The 23,031-nt window shown below is 39.9% G+C and overlaps 1 protein-coding gene across 3 annotated transcripts in view; it reads right to left on the bottom strand.

Annotated features, from left to right (window-relative positions):
• Positions 1–6,783: 6,783 nt before the first annotated feature.
• KIAA0922 (KIAA0922 ortholog) overlaps positions 6,784–23,031 on the bottom strand; it is a 117,741-nt gene continuing 101,493 nt past the window's right edge. For all 3 annotated transcript variants that reach the window (XM_019534497.1, XM_019534496.1, XM_019534498.1), the window contains 9 exons: positions 22,269–22,393; positions 19,657–19,814; positions 18,285–18,467; positions 16,113–16,191; positions 14,387–14,472; positions 13,184–13,304; positions 10,990–11,078; positions 8,986–9,128; positions 6,784–7,195 (listed from right to left, as the gene is read on the bottom strand). In XM_019534497.1, the coding sequence (XP_019390042.1) occupies positions 6,917–7,195; positions 8,986–9,128; positions 10,990–11,078; positions 13,184–13,304; positions 14,387–14,472; positions 16,113–16,191; positions 18,285–18,467; positions 19,657–19,814; positions 22,269–22,393 (1,263 nt within the window). In that variant the 3' untranslated portion in view covers positions 6,784–6,916. The remainder of the gene's footprint in view (positions 7,196–8,985; positions 9,129–10,989; positions 11,079–13,183; positions 13,305–14,386; positions 14,473–16,112; positions 16,192–18,284; positions 18,468–19,656; positions 19,815–22,268; positions 22,394–23,031) is intronic.

Genomic DNA, 23,031 nt, shown 5'->3' with positions numbered 1-23,031 from the left:
AGGTAGTCAGGTTAAACTGCTGCAGTCAGTTATAAAATAGTTGTGGATGGCAAAGGCATGTTGGCTCACCCTTCCAAGCTTCCCCTCAGCTGTGTCTTGCTGATGGTTCAGAATTTTTGTTAGGACTACTTAGAGCTCTCCAAATAATTCTTCACTTACATTTCATGTTCAAAGTTGATGCTTGAGATCAGGGATCCCTGGGCCAGAAGTAAGGTCAAAGGAAAATTTGGACCAGCTATGAAAGATCAGGGATACACCATCACATGCACCCAGAACTTGAGGCCACAGTAGCATTTTTTCTTAGCTTGGTCACATTGCTAATCACCAAAGGGTCCAAATAATAAGACTTACCTGAACAGTGACATGAAAGGAGCTCTGGTGGACAAAACCAAAAGAGAAACTAAAGACCAGGGTGTCGGACCATAAGGCTGAACACACAGAAATTGAATAATAGTGGGCCACACTGACTGGTTTGCCCTCAACAACAGTAAGGAGGAAGGCCACTCTGAAGAGTCCTGGTGATAGGAAGAGGATATTTCCTAATAAAGGCTTTTCTCAGCTGACTTTTTAACTCTTGTAAGGGCTAGTCTCAGGACTAAGGAGCATGTTTATAGGTTCTGCGTCTAGAGGCCTAGGTACTTGAGAAGAAAGTGAGGCGAAATAAAAGGTTCAGCTCACCCATATAGCTGAAGGGTCTCTGAAGGGCTGTATAACTGATTTAAGGATTGTTAGGATTCTAGATGCAGCTGGAAAGGAACAGAAAAAGGCAATCACAATCAGTTATTTCAAGACCAAACATCATTTTATGAAGTACTGGGTTTAGGAGCCTTCTAGCCAACAGCAGATCATCTGTTTAGTAACAGACTGGACACTCATGCTAAAGGGCTGCTGTGTAATCTGGTGAATGCCCACTTGCCAGTCCTCACATATAATGGCCATCTGTGCCTACTGTTTTACTGACTACAACCTCAAAGTTGTTTAAATAGCAAATGACTGAATACATTGATTGGAAAACTAAATAATAGAACCAGGAATAACTTAACCATGACACAAGAGAAGCAGTACAGCAATTAGATATTTTTCACCTGTCCCAATTTGTTCCTCCCAAAATGTACATTGGCAGATACGAGCCAAACTTAAAGAAGAATACACCATAAAAAGGGCTGGTAGGAAGAACTTCATTTGTTATTTGAGCAAAACTGAAAAGAAAAAAAAAAAAACAGTCTAAAAGACCATGTCATCACTTACAAATCATAGACTGCTTTGAAGGATATAATCATTTTCTTTATATTATGCTTTTACTTAATTCCTGAAAGTTTTCCTCATAAGTTTCAACATCTGTTTTTAGTCTTTAGAATTTCCTACATTACACAGAAAAAAAAGCCACCTTCATTTTAACAAGGACAAACCAAATCAATTATGTGAAACAATTACTTTCAACAAGCTATAGCTAGAAATCATAACAGGTTTGTGTATAATGTTAACCATGAAATGTTTTATCAGCTGCACCTGAACTGTTACGTTCAGGGAAGAGCAATGTATTTTTCATGCACGGAGGAAGGAGGGAACCAAAAAACAAGCAGCCTGCAGGCCACTTGGTGAACATCTACTGCTCTGTACTAGTGATTTCTGGAAGTCAAATGAGTTCATAAGCAATCTTCCGGTGCATCTGTGCTCACAGAGAAGCAAGAAAACATATACTTCCCTTCAGATATCACTATTTCAGTAAAAAGAATTAAAAAAAAAATCCTGTTATTGGCACAACCCTGTTTGAGAAACCAAGCTTACACAACTAGTTAACTGTAATAAATAGCTGAGATGTGCCAAGACATGCAATGCTTCCCTTCAGCTGCAGCACTCACTGTCTACCAGTGAAATTACAGCTGCAAACTGAGGCATCCCTGCTCCCAGGTTAATGATCCCATCGTCCATGGGTTCCTCTCCCAGTCCAGAAAACATGGATGAAACCAAGAGAAACAGGACAATTTCTTCTCAAAAATATGGACAGTGGCCATCATGCATCAAAATGGTGGTGTACGATGGAGGAAAATCATTTGAGTAAGGATCTGTCTATACGGATCACTGAATCTGATTAACTCAAGGTATAAATGAAAACCTACTGAAGTAGAGCAGCGCAAACCCCTGTGTGGACATTTTAATTCTGGCTTAAGAGTGGCTTTTTGCAAGTTAGTGTAAGCCAATTAGGAACAGGTTTGTGCTAGCCTAAAACAGACCATTTTCAAACCCACACAGGAGTTTGTACTTATTAAACTAAACCAGTACCAGTTTCTGTGTAAAGATGGCCCCTTGTTTCAATATCAAGTCCTTGCCAGCTTTATCTCTGATGGTGAAACTGGTAATCTGCAACCAACAGCTCAGCCTTGCAAAGAATTCCAGGAAGGCACCTGAGCTACTATGCAGTATAGCTGAAACACAAACCATTAAACACATTTTAGCAAATCTGTTCACAATCAAACCAAACTGAAGAGTGATTGCAATGCAAAAAATAGAAGGTGTGGTCACACTGAAACACCTGTGAAATCAAAAGATGTTAGGATATTCTGTTTTTCTTGGGGGGGTTTGGTTTTTTTTTGAAAGGAGGGATCCAAGACATGTCTCAGGGGAGAAAGTTTTACCCCCCAGAATTAGATTCAGCAAAAGGGACATTTTTGTCAATCGAGATAGTGGGGGAGACTTTAAAAGGAATCACACTTCATAAATCAGGGAGAAGGAAGGGCAAGTCTACTTCAGCAGGACTGTTGCTGCTGTGGTGGCTCAATGTCTAGACAAGAAGGGAAGCATAAGATCTACAAAACTGTCATAATTCTGCTTTATAACTGTAATATCACTTTATAGTAACACAACAATAACCCAGTGATTCCTATGGTTTAACAATCCCTTACCTACCTGAAATGGGGAAATTTTCTGGTTTTCATACAAATACTTCCCCTCAGCTGTAGAACTTGGTACCTAGTAGAGAAATATTCCATTTCCTGGGCATTTGAGTGAAATTCATCCTTGGCTAAGGATTCCTTATGGCTATATTCTATTTCTGTTTCAGTTGAAGCCAATATTAAGGATTGGCATGGGGTCAACAAAAGTGATATTATCCTGTCTGATGGGAAGGAGGTGAGAGGCAAGCAGACAGATACCCACGAAGCTGATGAAGCACATAGATCATTTAATGGGCCAAATTTATGCAGCCTGTTTCCTCCCTTGATACAGTCACAGTATCTATTGAAATACAGGATACATGTGATGCTTTGAGTTACTCTTTCTTTTCCTTAGTGTCTCAATGCACTAATAGTACCATGAGTCTCTATTACAGTAACAGGCATACAGAATGGTGCAATCTCTGCCCTGAACTGACTACCTAACACCCCCTGCCCTCAAACCAAACACAGTCTGCCCACTGGAAGGAGTGGAGAGAGACTTAAAAAGATAAGAGTGGACAGCTTATGGTGAGCAACATCTTGTTTGAGCTGTTTTATTTTTTGAAAATAAATGAAGCAAAAGTGAGTGAGAAGACCTGCAGAATGGGGTATGGTAAGAAAAACAAAAGTAAAAAGAAAAAATGTTAAATAGATTAAAGAAGAAGAAAAAGAAGAATATGCAAAGAGAGAGGGCTAGGAGACAGGACAAGTAAATGCCCATTCAACAGAATAAAAGATGCCAACAGCTTAGTGTAGGGGTCAGAATTGGCTGATCCAGGCTTTGTGGAGGTCATTGCTAGGAAGACCCTGACTCCACAAAGCCTAGTTCAGCCAATGCTCATCTGAAGGGAGAATTTGGCCCACAGCTTATAAGAACTTCCAACAAAGCCTCCGCAAAGCCTGGATTATTCCTGAGAAGATGCTGCCCCCAAGGTGGGGCTCCTGCCCACAGGTTCCTCTCCCAATCCAACCAACTGCAGTACTGCCAGCCCCAAGCGTTAAAAAAAAAATATATATCAAGAGCAGAACTTTCCAAATCATATTTTTAAGACATTCACAAGATTTCTTTTTAATGAAACATTTTAGTTGCTTGTTATTTGCCTTCCAGTTGATGAGTCTTCAAGGCACATGCAAAGTCATTTTCATGCTTCCCTCCCCGCAACACAACCAGGAAGGAAAGAACTGTGTTTTTTTAATGCCGATAGCCAAAGTATTCATGTTCCAGGAGTTGGAGTTGAAGAAAATTAGGAAATCCCACAAGACTTGCAATAAAGTCACGAGAGTTCAAGACACTGTACAGGGGACTTCCAGAGGTGCTTTTGCTTTCTGTTGAGCATTCTCTGGCTGGCCAGAGGTCAGCTGACTGGTCTAATTAACTTACCAAGGAGAAGGAAATGTATGCAAGCATCAGTACTCTATATTGTATTTGCTCATTAGTCATACAGTATAATGGGAAATGTTCTTTGGACACTTTTTCAAAGAGTTGTGGATTAGAAACCCCTTCTTCACCCGGATTTTTATACTCCTTCCATGAAGTGAAAAAGAATCGGAGGGCAGAAACCAATGGAAGTGGTGTTCTTTTTAGGCCGAGTTGTACTCTCCAAACACACGAAACTCTGGCTAAAGTAGCTGGATACATCTGAGGGGAGAATCTGGCCCACAGCCACAGCATATAAAGACCTGCCAACACACTTGGCTTACACACTTCCCTTTGGAAATAATAAATTATCTGGCACTAACTGAAAACCTACAATATAGTCTGGTTTTTTACTGTGGCATCACAGCTGTAGGCGAGGCTGAACAAAATACCATTTAGATTCAAGCAATGCCATCTTGAGTTCAAGATGGAACTTGACTCTAACAACTACGTATGTATATTAGCAGTACAGCAACTACATGTATTAGCAATAGAACTGGGTGGGCATTTTTTTACATTTTTATGCGTGTCAAAATAGAAACAGTTTTAATGGACTTTTCCAGGAAGTTCTCAGGTCCAGGATAGGCATCCAGGTTATAGCTGTATTGGTCTAGAGGAAAAAACAACCTGGGCTCATGGCAGAGGTGATACCTTTTATTAAACCAAGATTTTTGAAAAAAATTACTAAGCTTGCAATTAAAGAATTTTGTTTGCAAAAATCTTGTTGGTCTAATAAAAGATATCATCTCTACCGCGAGCCCAGACCGCTGGGTCCAGGATAGAATTTCTGGTCAATGTGAGAGAGAAAAATAAGGTAAAGATTAGCAGAGAGTCTAAATGCCAGCTGACAGTCTAATAAAAGCATTAAAATACAGATAGTATGATTTTCAAAAGTGTTTGGCGTTGATTCAACTTTGCTCCCAGTTTAACACTGCTTTCAGTGGAGGTACTTAAGCCAGTGAACATCACTTTGGAAAATCCCAACAAACATCTTCTCTCCCTACTTAATTAAAATAAATGCTAAAAGTTGATTGGGTAAGGAATTCTTCAGTGGAACATTTTTCATCAGAAAAGGCTGATTTGTCAAAACTGAAGATGTGTGTGGAAGTGTATTCAAGTTTGATTAAACTTTTGCCAGGAAAGTTTCTTGGGTTTCGGGTGGAATTTCTGGTCAAAACCAGTGACAGACTGTGAAACAGATGCTCTTTGTGTGGTGCTGGTAGGATTTGTGCCTGAAATTTGGGAGACTAAGGTTTATGCTCCTGTAACAAGCAGAGCAGAGTTTGGAACCTGGGTCACCCATAATCCCACAAGGTTTCCTAACCATCTGGCTAATGAATGTCCAGGGCATGTTTCTCTCTAATGCTCATTTTAGAGGGAAAACAACTTTGAAAGTTTCAAATTCTTTTTCTGTATGTGAAATTCTTGCTTCTGGCCAGCCTTAGCTAAAAAAACAAAAGGAAAATTGTTGAACTAACAAAAATAATCAATTTGCTTATGTTAGCTGTGACTTACTGGTTGCAAGCAAACTGTCTCCCATCACCTTTGGGGAAGAATACTTGAAAACAAAAGTGCTGCTAAGTAGACCCAGTGATGGTGTTGTTTAACACAAGCTAAAGAAGTCCTGTCCATTATGTGACATTTCAAGGGACATTAGGGGGGGAAGGGGCAACTATAAATTCTCCATGTCTGAGAACAAGGCTCTACAGAGATAATCTGCTAAAACAGTTTGCATTGAGGATAGACTCAGGAGTATATTGTAACCAGGCACTTTCTCCATAACTTTTTTCCTTGGCAAAGATTTACTATTTGTAACAAAAGCCAACGTGCTACTATTCAGTTTTACAGAAAGTTGTAAACTCATCTCTCAATGCAAGGTATGCCTGAATGCAAATGCTAGAACTAGTAAACAAAGGGCATTATAATTAAGTGTACCCAAAATGCCAATGCAACAAGAAAGTTAAAAAATAAATTTGTAATATCAGGAGATACAAAAAGGAAAGTTTCTCAAGTGAACTCCCCCATCATACACATAGCTGTTACTGTCAAATAACAAGTTTGGATGTAAGGCTAGATATAGAACCAAGCCACAGCCCACCCCCCAAATTTATGGGCTCAAATTTGCACCCACAAATAATTGTGCCTATACCAGCTGTACTTGGACAACAAATAAGAGACTTCTAAGTGCAAGCAGGCAATGAGCTGTTCTACCATTGGATACGAATGCAATGATTGGCAACTTCAATTTTACACCTACACTTAGGGCAGTAATGGTGTCAAAATGTAAACCGTGTGTAATGTGGGTATATGCCATTATGAGAACCTCTTCCATTTTTTGACAATGCTGTTATAAATGTATAACCTTTGCATGATCTTACCAAAGTGTTTTGTAGTCAATATTTATTGCTTCTTAAAAAACACCGAGTACCCAGATTTCTGTAAAAAAAATTTATTTTCCATATAAAAGTGCCAAAATATCCACCAACATTGTAATCTATTCCAACAACCAGCTTACTCTAGTAATCAAAATTGCAAGCAACTTTACTCACATTTTGTCAAATTCCTTTCACACATTTCCACAGTAACCCGAGTCCCTAGAAAGTGGAAAATTTGCATTCCGATTGGCTGCTGTAGTCCATATGTCCAAGTTCATATAGGCACGGAATGGGTTAAATCTCGGATAATATTCCTGCTTACACATAACTGCCTGGTTCTCAACATGGGTTGAGTGTTGGGTGGTGGCACTAAGTGGGCAGCAGTTTTCATAGACATCACTCTGAGGTGCCCAGATGGAACCAAAAAGTCCAGACATTGGGGACAAGCTTCTGGTGCTTGAGAGGTAGGGCTAGAAGGAAAGATAAAAGCATTGTGGAAAACTGCACATTGCTCCATTTGGGGAAACAATCAGATGTAAATGGGAGGGAAGGCAGCAATGCTGAGAGAAAGCCAAAGGATCACATAGGTGGCAAATCAGGGACAAGCTTACAAAATGATATGCTTAGGGTTGCGGGGGGAGCTAGTATTGCTTGGGGTTTCATGCACAGCACTGTTTCAATATTAGTGCTCTATGGCTCAGACAAGACCACAACTGGTATGCTGTATTCAAGACAAGTCAAGTTAATGAGACAAAGATATAAATTAAGGTAAATTAAAGAACAATGTCGAAACTCAAACCCAAAACATGAGGGTCTGAAATCTGAGAAAAAGAAAACGAAAAAGAATCATAGAAGTAGGGTCAGAAGGGACCCCGTAGATCTTCAAGTCCGACCCCCCGCCTGGGCGGGAGAAAAAACTGGACTCAAATGAGTCCAGCCAGGTAGGCATCAAGCCTCTTCTTAAATATCTCCAGGGTAGGAGCCAGCACCACTTCCCTTGGAAGTTGGTTCCAGCTCCTAGCCGCCCTAACTGTGAAGTAGTTCTTGAGGATGTCTAATCTAAACCTACTCTCCAATAACTTGTGTCCATTATTCCTTGTTATGCCAGGGGGCGCTCAGGGAAGCAGCGTCTCCCCCACACTCTTCTGGTACCCCCTAGTGAGTTTACAGACAGACACCAGGTCCCCCCTCAGCCTTGTCTTGTGAAGGCTGAACAGGTTTAGGTCCCGCAGTCTTTCATTGTAGGGTCTTCCCTGTTGTCCCTGGATCATGTGGGTGGCCTCTTCTGGACCTTTTCAATGTTGTCCACATCCCTCCTGAAATGGGGCGCACAGAACTGGATGCAGTACTCCAGCTGTGGCCTGACCAGCATCGCATAGAGGGGGAGGATCACCTCCTTGGCCCTACTTGAGATGCACCCGTGGACGCATGACAAGGTCCGGTTAGCCCTGCCAACCGTGACCTCGCATTGTCGGCCCATGTTCATCTTGGAGTCATTATTGACTCCAAGATCCCTTTCTGCCTCCGTGCTCTCAAGAAGGGAGTTTCCCATCTTATAAGTGTGCTGCTGGTTTCTACTGCCTAAGTGCAGCACCCTACACTTGCCAGTATTGAAATGCATTCCTGTTTATGTTAGCCCACCCCTGTAACCTATCCAGATCTTGTTGCAATCTTTCCCTCCCTACTACCGTGTTCACCTCACCCCACATTTTGGTATCATCAGCGAATTTAAACAGGTTGCTTTTCACCCCGTCGTCCAGATCGCCGATGAAGAAATTGAACAGCACAGGCCCAAGGACTGAGCCCTGGGGGACTCCGCTGCCCGCTTCCCCCCAGGTTGAATGTGACCCATTCACCACCACCCTCTGAGTACGACCCTTGAGCCAATCTGCAATCCATCTGACTGTGTAGGCATCAATACCACACTCGCCTAGTTTTTTAATGAGGATGGGGTGGGAGACGGTGTCAAAGGCCTTGCTGAAGTCTAGAAAGACTACGTCCTCGGCAACACCTGCATCCATTGCCTTTGTGACCTGATCATAAAAGGCAATCAGGTTGGTCTGACATGACCTGCCCTAATGAAACTGAGGGCATGCCATGGATAATGCCAACACAAGCTACATCAAATACCTTGGCCTCTACTATAAAGAAGTGTGAAGAAAGAGCAGGCAAGCGAGACAAAGATGGAAATGCAAATAGTATACAAAGAATATTTCAGTGAGGCACAAATAGGGTAACATCTTGTAACAGGAATACTCACTGAGGAGTTGACATAACTGGCTGGCTCCCAGGTAGGAGGCATGTTGGGTGGGGCACTCCAGGTAGACTGACAGCTGTGATCAAGGAAGGCTGTATTTTGTACTTCTGCAGTACATGGGAAGCCACTGGCATAATTCATGTTTTCTACAGTAAGAAACATAGGGAACAAAGTAAAATCTGTGCATTGTATACATGGCTCAACTTTCTGCGTATGAAGCTAAACTGCCCTATTATGAGAAGTGCTAGAATTACAGGTAGGCTTTCACCATCATAGATAATTTAATGGAAAAAGAGCAAATCATATGCATGTAATACTTGCATATTTCTGCCAACAGGAATATCATTTTTATGAGACACTATTGAGGGCACAGTTAACTCACTAGCATAGAGGACTGGGTAACGGCTGTGTGATTTTTTTTACCCCAGGCTGCTGAAGACTGCATTTTTCAGTCAGAGTAAGACATGGATCCCTGAACAAATAACTGCAGTGAACCTGAGGGTGAGAATTTGCAGCATGTTAACTCCTCTGTGATAACAGCTCATGCTTATCCCCTTTACCCTATGGTAAAAGAGAAAGAGCATGTAGTAGACTGCCCCGCAAAGAAAGAGCCTCTGCTTTCTCTGGGTTAAGAGTCTCCACAGGGACAGCTTCTATGGAGCAGGTGATACACTACAAATCCCTGCCCTTGTTTACCATGCAGTAACTTATTTGTGTGCCTATGGAACAGAAGAGGCAAAATTTCTTCATGCTTCCTTGTCAAAGTACTTCAGTTTTCACCTCCCAAGACATCACTGTTGCATGAAATCCTGAATAGGTCAACTTTCAGTTATCTATTTGGTAACGCCTCTGGGAAACTTTACAAATAACTTGTATCAAGGGAAAGAAGCTAGTCAGAGAAATTCTGAAGGTCACGTGAGCAGTAACAGAGCAGGAACAAAAAGAGGATGCCCAATCCATCATCATTTTCATCACCACTCTGATTCTGCTCTTTGTTCCTCCTCTGACAGGTACTGGTGGTAGGAGTCCGATTTTTGCTTGAGACTCCGTAGGTTATCTTGCTCTCTCCATCATGCATACACCACTTACTACTGTATAATACCATGCCTGTCTGGAAAACACACATTAGACTCTCTATTCTGACAGCTATTTTAACTCCATCACTGATAATCAAAGTATTGCTGCAGTTTTAGGCTGGATATTCGTTTAAAGGGAGTAGGGCCTTGTGAGAGGACTGCAGATAAAGAACAGTATACACCAGATTATACTGTTCTAAGTCGAGCCTAATTCTGTGAAAGACAGTGAGTTACATGAACTGGAAAACTGGCATAAATGGGACCAGAGTCAGGCCTTTAAGCAAACTCTGCACTCCAGGTTTTAGACAAGCAAGTCAAAACTTCATGTGCTGTCCCAAATTAGGAAGTTAACTGAGGGTACTGGAAACGTTGCATGCAAGGGAGGAAAGGTGACAGACACTGGAATGAGAATCACAAGACAAACACTAGCTCCTGAGTCTGCCACATGTTAAGACACTTACTCTCCCTAGGCCCCAATTCCCAAGGGATGAGCATCACCTTCTCTTTCACAGCTTCTGTCTTGTATATTGAGAAACAGAGGCTCTTCTGGATAGTAAGTCCCTCTTTTTTAGTAGTGCAGGACCTAAAACAATGTGACCTGAAATAGCAGCATGGGTCTGTGACCATTTCTCTCATTCATTGCTACATGTTGGGGAACTGGCTACCACAAGCTGTCTTGTAATCAATGAAGCTATTATAACAAAAAGAAAAATTTAGTTTCAGAAATTCCATACAGAGTTTATGAAAATAGTAAAAAAAAAAAATAATCTCTCCTGGTCTATTTTACCCTAATTAAGCACATTAACAAGATAGGTCTCTAATAGTCTGTTGTTCAGCCATCTATCTACCTGAATGAATCATCATTGCTTTGCTGAGGGAGAGAGAAAAGAAGAATCTTATCCATATTTTGGAAATCTTACAGCATTCTTACCTTCTGGGAAAGCATTGTACTCGTTCATCTCTACTGGACAATACATGTTGGGAAACTGGCCATCACAAGCTGCATTCCAATCAATGAAGCTATTACAACAAAAAGAAAAATCAGAAATTCCACGCAGAGCTTTATGAAAGTAAAGCTTGAATACACTGTATACCTTTTAGATGACAACTGCTTGCGACGAGCAGTTGTGCTTCATACACATCAACTAAATAATAGCAGAAAACAGCTACTAATCGGAATTGTATTGTACATAACAAATAACAAATCTAACAAAATCATAACAAAGCTAATAACGAGCACTGTTTTACGGTTTTCCCCAGGAGAGAGAAAATACATTTGTGACTAAAATACAGAGCCAGTAGTTGGACTGTCTGGGCTGATTCTGACTCTCCTCCAATCTTCCTGGATCACTTTAAAGTCACACACTTCACTTCAAGGCCTCAGCTTTCCTACCTGAAAAAATGGAATTACAATATATTCCTACCCCATAGGAGACATTAGGCTTAATTATTTTTTATGAAATACAATGCAAAGTAATTTAATATAACATGCCATGGAAATGTTATGTATAAAGTGAAATAAATATTTGATTAGTAAGGTGCTTAGATTAATAAAAATTGTCTTTAATTTTAAAATATTAATATAAACACTTATTTAAAAAATAAGAATGTCAAATAAAACTCTCAATTATCAGTGTTACCACTTCAAATAACATCAGACTCCTGCCAAATGAGACACCCTATCACAAATGTGTATCTGTTACTGTATTAATTTAAGAATAAAATAATTGAAATAATTTAGGAAGAGTTCTTTGCTTAAGAACACCTGAGTCATAACCTTAACATTACTTAAACCATAGTTTGTAAAGGAAAAAAACCAGTATTTTGCTGCATGGTCTTGGTACACTAAGATACAGTTCCTAGCTCATAGGACAGCTGCAATGCAAACTGCAAGCTTTTCTTTCCTTCAGTTTACAGCACAGAGGTAAGACTGCAGGGAATGTGATTCTTCCCGTCTGAAGTTTACCACTGCAGAAAGCTCAATCCTCAAGTCTAGGAAATGTCCAAAGAAGTCCACATAAAACATGTGTTTATTACCTTCATCCAGGGTATTTGTATCTTATACAGACCCTAGAACATGTTGTAGTTCACCCACCTGGTGAAGGATTCCTGGTTATAGCAAAGGAAAGCAAGTTTGAAAGGGAGACACTCAATCCCCCTCAAAGAGAAAAATGAGAAACAGAGCAGGGATATGGGACAAAGCACTGTTGCATGAAATTTGAACCAGAAGCAATATAGCCATATTAGTACAGCAGTGTGCCTGGGTTTAATAAACCTGTTTCCCAGCACAGCTAATTAGCCTGGATGCATGCCACATTAACATGATTATACTGTTTCCAATTCTGAACTTAGTGTGTGCAGAACAGGTATTCCTGGACAGCGCTGCCTGGCACCATACCTTAAAGCGCGCAAGATTTATTTAAAACCAGGAAGAATTCTTAAATTTTGAACTTTCTAATTATGAGTACAGGAGCTGGTCCACTTAAATTGACGATATCAATACCATGTGGCGGGCGAAAAGTGAAAAAAAAAAAATCAGTAAAAAAAATGTGTCTATAGTAAGAGTTTTGCTTATAATATTTTAACATGAAACAATGGCAAGGAACCTGAACTGCAAATGCTTAAGAAATATTGCAGGATGAGTTCAGATGCACCATATTTTCTCACATACCACATACTCCCAAGTTAGCGACAGACCTTGTTTTGAGAAGGCAGTATAAAGAAAGTAAGATTTTTTCCAGAGTTGTGTCTGAAGAGCCAATTCTTCAGAATTACTCAGTCTGTCCTTGCAAACTGTGCAGCTCAAGCTTTAACCCAATCACTGTTGCTGTCAAACTGGTAGCAGCTTTTGACCGAATAGCAGTAGCTCTGAACAAGTTAAAACTATAGCTACCACGCTAAAGACCAGACTTCAGCCCCTCTCTCCATGTTGCCAATGGGGAGAAAACAGAGAGAAGCAGTAGCCATTACAGTGTCCCCATGCTTCCCTGCTCAACAATCCCAACTTTGGAGGGATAATTTTTTGGGAAAGGGTATGTATGTTGCAAATAAATACAGTAATAATACTCCCCTAGTTAATAGATGGACAAATGTTACCTAAAATATTTAAAGAAAAAACAACTTGCCTGTTGTGAACAGAAGGGGATTCCTGGATCATGCATGGTATGTTGTTTTCAAGGTTATAATTTAAGCTATTTGTCAGACAGACTGGTTGAGCAGGCCACAAGTCTCCTGTTGGATACAGACCTAAAGAAGAAAAGTGATCAATTGCACAATTTATGAAATACAACAGAACAGGAACCAAAAAGTGCCCAAATCTTAGTCCTGCAATGACGTTAACACATGACACAGAATCTAGATGACCTTGCATTGTACTCTTCACAATGGAAAGTATCTAGGCCCCTCCTTTCCTTAGTTTTTGAACCCAAAATAGAAAGTTTGGCACTATGGAAACAAAACAAGCCACTGGCACTAAATCCTGACTCAGTGCAGCTAGGTCATTATATATCAGATACAGACCCAGCCCAGGAGTGATTCGGCAAATAAAACATTTTTAGTGAATCGTTTGACAAATAGTTATGTTGGATAAAAGTTGTCATAAAAGTAGAATAGGAAAAAAAATAGCCTTTTTCCATTTTTACGAGTATTAAAGTCATTTGCTTGATTCATTATAGAAAGAACAAATTTTCCAACAGAAAAGACTTAAAGTGTTGGAAAGTTACATGTGTGATGACAAGCCACTGGACCTTTTCTCCTTGGAAACTGAGGTCGCTCCAAACACAAACTTCACAATTTATTAATTTCACTCAGCAAATTCATATTGTTTCCCTTTGAGATGCACGCAAATGAAAACCTGCCTGGGATTTGAAAGCCGAAGCTGAAGCCCATCATGCATCGTTCGTTTGCAAAAAAGGAAGGCAGAAAAGAGGTGAGGTCTTTCCTCAGCCATTAGTGTGGAAATGAGGAGAGCTTTGATGATGCTAATTGGACTGTGAACTTCATTTCCCATAGAAGTGATTTTAGTGCAATTAAACATTAGGCTGTGGCAAAGCGAAGGAAATGTTAGCAAATGCTGAAGTGTAAAATGAAAGCTAGATTCTACTTTCACTCAGCAAGAATACAATAAAACAAATCAAGATTATATTAAAGGCTAGGGAAGTTCATTTGTTTGAAAAATAATAAAAAGTAAAGTACTCAGATACATGGCTCAAACATAGCACTCTGTTGCAGTAAAGCTTGTGTGTGCACACATTAAAGTAACAACATGTGTAGCACTCATACTAGTGTATGATGAGTAATGTAAAACCTGCTGATATAAAGCAACCGACCTTTATTCTTGTCGGGATCTGCAGTCATGTCAGTGAAGTTGGGACACAGGGTTTCTGGATACTGGGGGATGGTATTTATGTCTCTGCTGAATTAAGAAAAAGGATTTTTTTTTCAAAAAGAAAATCAGATCGTGAAACATTTAAAATACCTATGTGATTCTTTTCTAGGAAAAGCAAATTCAGGAAGTTTTATGGTGTTAAACAGGGCAGGTGGTAGAACCCCAAATAATAGCTAACATGAATTAGGCTTTACCTTTGCCTATTCTCCTTATTCCGAGCCATGGTAGAACTACAAAACGTCAGCATTTCAATACAAAAAAACCGTACAGAGCAGAGCTACCCACAGTTATTATTACAAGAGGAAAAAAAGGAAGTGCTGATTATCTCAACCCTTACTAGTCATATTTATCTAATAATATTGGACTATACAGTGTGGAGACTAAAGGAGAGTATGGGCTCAGACAGATTAAATGAATTTGGAATGAGCATTATATGTTAATGATGGCTAAGCATAAGAGGTCAAAGAGGCGAGCTGTCAATATGCTGTACTGTTAAAATGTACTTATTGGAATAAAGTCAGCAGCAAAAATGAAGAAAAAAGGCTTTGCTCACTGAGACTACACCTTTCTTTTCTGCATCTGATCTCTCCCTCAGGGTGGCAATTCCTGCAAATATCAGGGTTATTTTGCAATGGGTCATGGTAGCTCCAGGCCTTATACCTTCATATCGGGTTTTAATACAGCTTTGAAAACAGTTATTACTTGATAGGTTTATGCTCATGGTAGAAAAAAAATACTCAAAGGGGCTGGAAAGTCCATGTCCAAGCTCCAAAACCAGTAAAGCTTTTTAAATACTAGAGATGTGTGATTTCAAAATGGCATCAAGAGTAACAGGCAGGTATAGCGCACACAACTGCTTTTACCAAAACTGGCTAGTTAGACTCCCAAGAGTATGGTGTTCCCTTAGTATATTCATAGAATCACAGAAAATTAGGCTTCGAAGGGACCTCAGGAAGGTCATCTAATCCAACCCCCTGCTCAAAGTAAGACCAGCTCCAACCATATCATCCCAGCCAAGGCTTTTTCTACCCTGATCTTAAAAACACTCCAAGGATGGAGATTCCACAACATCTCTAGGTAGCCTGTTCCAGTCCTTTACTATCCTCATAGTGAGAAAGTTTTTCCTCATATCTAACCTAAATTGCCTTTGCTGCAACTTGTGAACATTGCTCCTTGTTCTGTCATCTGCCACCACTGAGTACAGTCTCTTTGGAACCACCCTTCAGGTGTGTACTGGAAGGCTGCTAGTAAGCCCCCTCTCAGTCTTTTCTCTCCTCCAGACTAAATAAGCCCAGTTCCCTCAGCCTCACCTCATAAATCATGTTTCCCAGCCTCCTAACCATTTTCACTGCCCTCTGCTGGACTCTCTCCAATTTGTCCAAATCCTTTCTGTGGTGGGGGGACCAAAAACTGGACATAGTACTCCAGATGTGGCCTCACCAGTTCCAAATACAGGGGAATAATCACGTCTCTCGATCTGCTAGCAACACTCCAACCAAGGCAGTGCAGTATGATGTTAGCCTGCTTGCCAACAAGGGCACAGTGCTGGCTCATATTCAGCTTATTGTCCACTGAAACCCCCAGGTCCTTTTCTACAGAAAAAGGATTAATTACATGAACATATTACATTCCTTCAGTATATTGTAAGGGTAAACTTAAAAACGTACCTGGTATTGCAGATGTTATGAGACAGATTTAAAGTGATGGGAGTTTCAGTTGGGAAATCATTTTGTGAAATAGTCTCCCCTAAGTAAAACAAAGATTGTGAAATCAAAAGATTTTGAAAACAGAGATGTACAACAGCATATATAAACTTATTTTCAGTATAAAATACTACAAAAAGAATTTTGCATTTCAGAAAGTCTCCCTCAGTTAATGTTATGCTTGTTTATCTCTTATATCTATGCAGATTTAGTAGACCCTTTTTTCTATCTTTATGGCAACTTGAATAGGGAAAATAAGGGACTTGATTTTTTTTTTTGGTTAAACTATGGGACCAAGGATTAAAAAGAGTTGAGAAGCATTATTCTAACTATTAGAAAAGTGTTTGCATGGAGTGGTGTTATGAAAAACCACACTGTTGAATTTTTTTTTTAGTTAAATGATCAATTTATAAATTATTACTGCTGTCATGTACAATATCCATCTATGCATTATTATTTGAAAGAAGTTTATTTTTAAAAAGTTTCAACAAATATAAAAAACCCAAAAAATTAAATCCAGGCACAATTCATTCAATTAGGTCAGAGGCTCAGACTGAGATTAAATGTGTTCTATTCTAATCGCGAAGCTGCTTTGGGTATATTTTTTTCCTCAGACAGTAAATTAAGTTCACATTATTCAAAACAGCATCTAGACATGTGCAAACAATTTTTCTCTGTCACTAGAGAACAGTCCCTAGAAAACTATTTTTAAAACTTTAAATTTGGTTCATTCTGCATGCTGTAGCGTGCTCTCTCAATGTCAGTGAATGACACTAAAGCTCTTCACCATTCCTAGTAATATGCCACAAGAACTAAACATAACTGTGGCTTCTGGCACGTACAAAGTGGTTTAGGGTTCTTCTGCCATGTATCTGGGATAAGGCCATCCATATCCTCATAATTTTGAGACACTTCCAGTAATTTTTTGAAAGACTTGTCTGTCTACCCACTTCTTTGAAATCCAGATAACATCTATATACAGTAAAAGGAGCATGGTAAGTCATAAACACAGTTGCAAAAGTAACAATAATCTAAAGGTCAGAGCTACATTAACATCTGAGTAGAGTTAGCAGATATCAATTCTGTAGTCTTCCCAAGAGTGACTAATTCTATAGCTTCCTCAGTGTCTTGTGGGAGACTCAGTTCACGTGTTTATCCACAATTTCTCTTTGACCTTTTACATTTACTACCTATGGCTTTTCATATTCTCCTATCATTTTTCAGGCAGCTTACTTTGTGTGCATCAGTTCCCCTTTGGATGCTGTATTATGTCTGCCAGTTTTTAGGAGTGGATCCCATCTCACTACTGACTTGGGAGTTGCAATGATTGGATTAAAAAGGAACAAAATATTATAGTTCATCCATTATATTAAACTTTAACTTTAATGTTTCTCCAAGTGCTCTGCAAATGCAACTACTAGAAGGCAGGGTAGATGTGCATGCTATAGATTAACAAAATATACCCAAATGCAAATAATCTCAAACATGAAACAAGCCTGGAAAACATACAGACAACTGTAAATTAAGTGGAACTGTCTGGTATCGGACAGCTAAGTAGTGGCAGAGCTAGAAATACAACACAGGAGTGCTAACTCTGCTGTCTAACAACAACATCTATTGTCTCTCTGCAACACTCCAAACTAAAAAATACTGATTCGACTGGAAAAAGAAAGCAAGCTGGAAGAAAGCAAATTTGCTGACTGAAACCTTTTCAACAGTAGAGACTTCTAAGCTCAAAGCCAAGCATTCCTTCTCATATGAATGCCACCATGAATACTGGAATCTATTAACCCATGACAGGCAGGCAACCTCTAACAGCTTTTCTATACCATCCCTGTGCTGACCTAAGAACTACGCCCCACCCATTCATTCTCACTCCATGCACACCGACTCTTGGAAATGAGGCAATAGAGATACCTTCAAGTGAGCCAGAGCGTGTGTCAATAAGTAGGTCCAAGACAGAACCCAAGGGTAGCTCTGTGGGTGTGCTCAGCATTATTCTGTGGCAACTACACTGCAACAGCTCTGTGGAGGAGCAACAAACGTACCCCCATAGTTTCAGTCCCTCTCACTATCCAAAACAATATATTAACGTTTTCCATATACTTTTGTATATGGTATTTTTCCAGAACTTACTTGATGGAAGAAAATGCCTGGGTGTCATTACAGGCTTTTTATCTCCATCGGAGCTGCTGGTGCTACTCCAGCTGCCCCAGCTCCCGCGACTGGCACGTACGCTTCCTGAGGAACTGCCACAGTCAGAACTTGAATCTGAACAAAACTTTTCCAAACACTTCTTTGATCGTTGATAAATGTTTTCTGAAGAAGTTGAAAAGCATCGAAGAAAATGTTTACATTTAAACTTGAAATGAAAAATGTATCTGAAATGTGTGCTTAGCCCTTTAAATCTACCTACTCAGCAGGGAAAAACACATTTACTGATAGCACTGCAGACATACATACAACGCACTAAAAATATCACAAGCCCTGATCTAACATCTGAATTTCGGCACCATGAAAAATTCTCTCAAACCATGGTGTGAAACAAGGGGCATGTGTGCACAACACTTAACCCACTTTTAAATGCTTTTGCACCGCTTTAATGGTGTTGGTGTTTGCATGTGTTGGTGGTATTTTGCACATTAATTCCAGCTGCTGTAGCACATTTGGTGGAGTAATGCGTATTAAATTACTTTGGGGTGCAGCAAACTAAAACACTTTTGAGGAGTTTTAGTTTGCTGCCCTACAGCCATGGAGCAAAGCACTGGGCTCTGTGCAGCTCAGGGACTGTGCAGGCAGCCTGTGTAGGCAGCCTAGCAGCTGCTAGGGAAGGCAGGCTCCACCAAAGAGAAAAAGAAAAGCGGTGAGCCTGATCTTTTTTTCCCTCTCCCCTGGAGCCTGCATGAGCTGCGTGGGGACCCGGTCCTTCCCTTCATGGCTGCCGGACTGCCCAAGCCGGGTGTCTGCAGGCGGGGGCGGGCACTGCCACAGAGGGAAGCCCCAGTCCCACCACAGCTCAGAGACCGCTCCGCCCGCCGTCAGTTCACTCTCCACTCCCTGCCACCGGAGAGGCAGGCAAGATGTGGGTGTACATGACACAGGGGTTTACTTTGCCTACAATGAAGCAGCATTTTTAAAAACTCACAGCTTCAATTTAGGGCTCCTGTTTTGTCTATACATGCCCTCTATTGACTAATTATGGATCTTTTATCAATTATCAATTTTATCAAATATCATCAACTTGCCATATGCCTTCCTAAACCTCCCCTTTCTCACAAGCTTGGGAAAAAGAGCTGGACATTAAAGAAAACTGAACAGGCAGGAATATGTTTCCAGCTTGAATATTATAACCTGTCTAAGTTTCCTGTAGCAGTCCTGGGTGCTGTCAATTTATTTGCTTCAACTGATCATAGCTTGAGAAAAAGGTGAATAAAAGCCCCCACTGTGTTTCAAGGTCAGAGACAAAGTATTCTCTCTTCCCAGTGCAACACTAATCACAGTTACATACCTGTTTCTCCCTGTGTAGACAAACTTCCACCTTTCTGGTCGGCTTTAAACATTTCCCCATTGTCCTGAGCACAGCAGTTTCTTATGCCAATGTTAGTTCTTAGTTCAGGCCTTTCAAATTCACTGCACATATGTTTCATTTCACTCTGTTCAGGAACCCTAAAACAAAAAATGATGCGTTTATAGTTTACATTTGTACTATATTTAATATATAAGAACAAAGAGATGAGCAATCACTTTCCCCTAATGAACTACTCAAAAGGTCCTCAGACCCTATGGTGACAAACATGGTGGAAAAGTACACAAGGATCAAAACAGACTGCGAGTATAACAGAAGTAATATATGCCCTAAAGCATGCCACGGCACCCTAGGTGCCTTGAGAGCCTTTCTAGGGTACCACAGGGTTAACAAACATGAATCACACGGTAAACGCAGACATTTCATACAGGAATTGACAGGTGTGGTCTTTCTGAGTTCTTGACAACAGAAGAACTGCTCAATTATTTTTCTGTAGGCCAAAAAGAGTGAAAACTAAGTTCGCACTTAAGAAGTGAAGGCACCATAAACACTGCCTTTTCTACCCTTGCCCAGCCTATCTATATAAGCTTAGGTCCTGCAGATATTTTCATATGTGCTTAACTTTACATACCAAGAGCAAACTGCATTACCCTGAACACAGTCTGAAACAATGCAGACCCTGAAACAATGGTCCCTCCTGATTTTCCAGTCTCTTACTCTCTCCCCATTGACTTCAAAAGGACTACTCTCAGTACATAAATTTAGTAACTGATATATCTTTGAAGGACTTTGCCTTATTTCTAAGGTTGTTAGGTTTTTGTGTGAGCACTGCATAGAATACTGGGGACCACATTCCAGTTGGCATCTCTAGAGGTTACTACAACACAAACAACATGAATAATTTTAATACTGTCAACAAAAAATAAGGAAAAAAAAATCACAACTTTAAAACCTTTATTCAAGTAAACATAAAAGAAACCCTTACACAAATATTTCCCAGGATCTCCTACTATTCCTGTCAGCCTAACATTACTTTAACTTCTTGTCATATTTGTCTACAAACCGCAATGAAGTTTAGTCAGCTTCTATGTGGTATACCAAACTTCCTCTTTTAAAAGTTAATTTTAATCACTGTATTTGGTAAGGAAAATGCTGATTTTTTTTTGTTTTGTTTTAAGGAAACAACTCTCTCAAGCAAAAAAATAAAATTCCTTAAAGTATGTTAGAAGATGATCTGTTGCAAAAACCTGGAATCACTTTAATGGACTTTCTCTTTCCTACAGGGAACATGTATTGGATTTTATCCACTGACAGCATAATGGGAAGGAAACTAACCTTATGAGTCTAAAATAGGCACATTTCCAGTCTCTAATGAGAACTAATTAATATCAAATAGGGCATAAATGTAAATGCTCAAATTTCTCAATTACCTTTAAATTGAAAATCTGTCTACAAGACATGTGTGGATTCACAAAAGGAAAGATAAACTGTGCTTTGCAATTTTAAATTAATATTATTATGTTATTTCTTTTTAGTCATGCAGGTTTCTGGATGTTTGTCTTCCTTTAGTCTAAAGCCCAAGAACAGATTGAGGAACTCAAGCTGAGGTTTCAAAGGCACAAATAGTGGTGAAGGACCAAAGTTCTTTCAAATCCTAAATACTGTCTTGAACCTATGAAGAAATCTATCCCAGCTGCACTTTACAACAATACAGGCTCCCACTGAAACTATGAGAACTTCAGAGAGATTACTTCCCACAATACATTCATGCATATATGTATGCATGCATGCATATTTTTCCTGCGACTTTTAGCAATATGTTTTAATAGAAAAATTTTAGACCTGGATTACTGTTTAACTTAAATGTATCGTCAAATAATCTGCATTAGGTATTATACTAATACTAAAGAGAAACCATTAATCTAGGAATGAAAATATCTTTGGTTTCTCTATTGCTTACAGTCATCATAGTGGGCTACATTAGTAGGAGTGCTGAAAGCAGATCGAGGGGAGTAATTATTCCCCTCTATTCTGCACTGGTGAGGCCACAACTGGAGTACTGTATCCAGTTTTGGATCTCCCACTATAGAAAGGATGTGGTCAAGTTGGAGAGAATCCAGCAGAGAGCACTAAAAATTGTTTAGGGGGTTGGGGCACGTGACTTCTGAGGAGAGGCTGGGGGAACTGGGTTTATTTAGTCTGCAGAAGACTGGGGGCGGGGGGATATATGATAGCAGCCTTTGACTACCTGAAGGGGGTTTCCAAAGAGGATGGAGCTAGACTGTTCTCAGTGGTGGCAGATGACAGAACAAGGAGCAATGGTCTCAAGTTGCAGCAAGGAAGGCTTAAGTTCCATATCAGGAAAAAGTGTTATCACTAGAAAAGTGGTGAAGTACTGGAACAGATTACCTAGAGGTAGTAGAATCCCTATCCTTGGGGGGTTTTAAGCTCTAGCTTGACAAAACCCTGGCTGGAATGATTTAGGTGGAGATGGTACTGCTGTGACCAGGGGTTGGCCTAGATGACCTCTTGAGGTCCCTTCCAACCATCATTTTCTATGATTCTATGATACCATTTGAGGCTGTAATACACACCTTGTAGATAAACTGACAATCTTTTTCTTGTTTCTTCTAGATGTTCTATTTCTATTCCAATTCATATTTGTCAAACTTCCTTCTTTTTTCTCCTGAGATTTCTTCTTTCTATAAGCATCTTCTTGCTGAAATGTAAAAATATGAATTAGTGAGACAACACATAACTTAGAACCAAAGTTACCATATAAATTTACCTAGATAAAACTACTAATGTAAAGTACTCTGGACAAAATGGCTCAGTTTCATAGCTGCTGCAGGATTTGGTGGCTGTCCTAGCACTTCACTTTCCCAGATCATCAAATTCATCTGTCTGCTCTAGAGTCAGTCCCATTGCCCTCTCCCCCCCACCGGCTTTTTTTAAAGAGCTGATGAAAGCAGAATATCAAATTTCTGAATACCTATATCAACAGTTTCTCTTCAGCATCTTTCCTTCCCTATTTCTTTCAGGAAGTAGAATTTTGGGGGAGGAAAATGGTCTATAAAATGCTTCAATGTGCAAAACCCCACCCCCAAAATCTGCCAGACTTATGATGAGCTTGTGAGCAAATTCAGCAGCAATAAATCCTCTCTTCTATTACTTGTGGTGGTGCCCATCTGCTCATTTGAATTACTATACTGAAGAAATAATGGGGATAAATTAAGTAACAGATGCATTAATTTAAGATCTAATTTATACTGGAATTAAACACAAAACTGATCACCACCACTAATAATAAAAAGCAGTAGATCATGCTCAAAAGCTGTAAGTAACTTCCTTTTTTTT

Source organism: Crocodylus porosus, unplaced genomic scaffold, assembly GCF_001723895.1.
Source record: "Crocodylus porosus isolate Cpor-Errol unplaced genomic scaffold, CroPor_comp1, whole genome shotgun sequence".
Lineage (NCBI taxonomy): Eukaryota > Metazoa > Chordata > Crocodylia > Crocodylidae > Crocodylus > Crocodylus porosus.
Note: the sequence above shows the minus strand (reverse complement) of the source record. Positions and strands in the feature narration are given on the sequence as shown.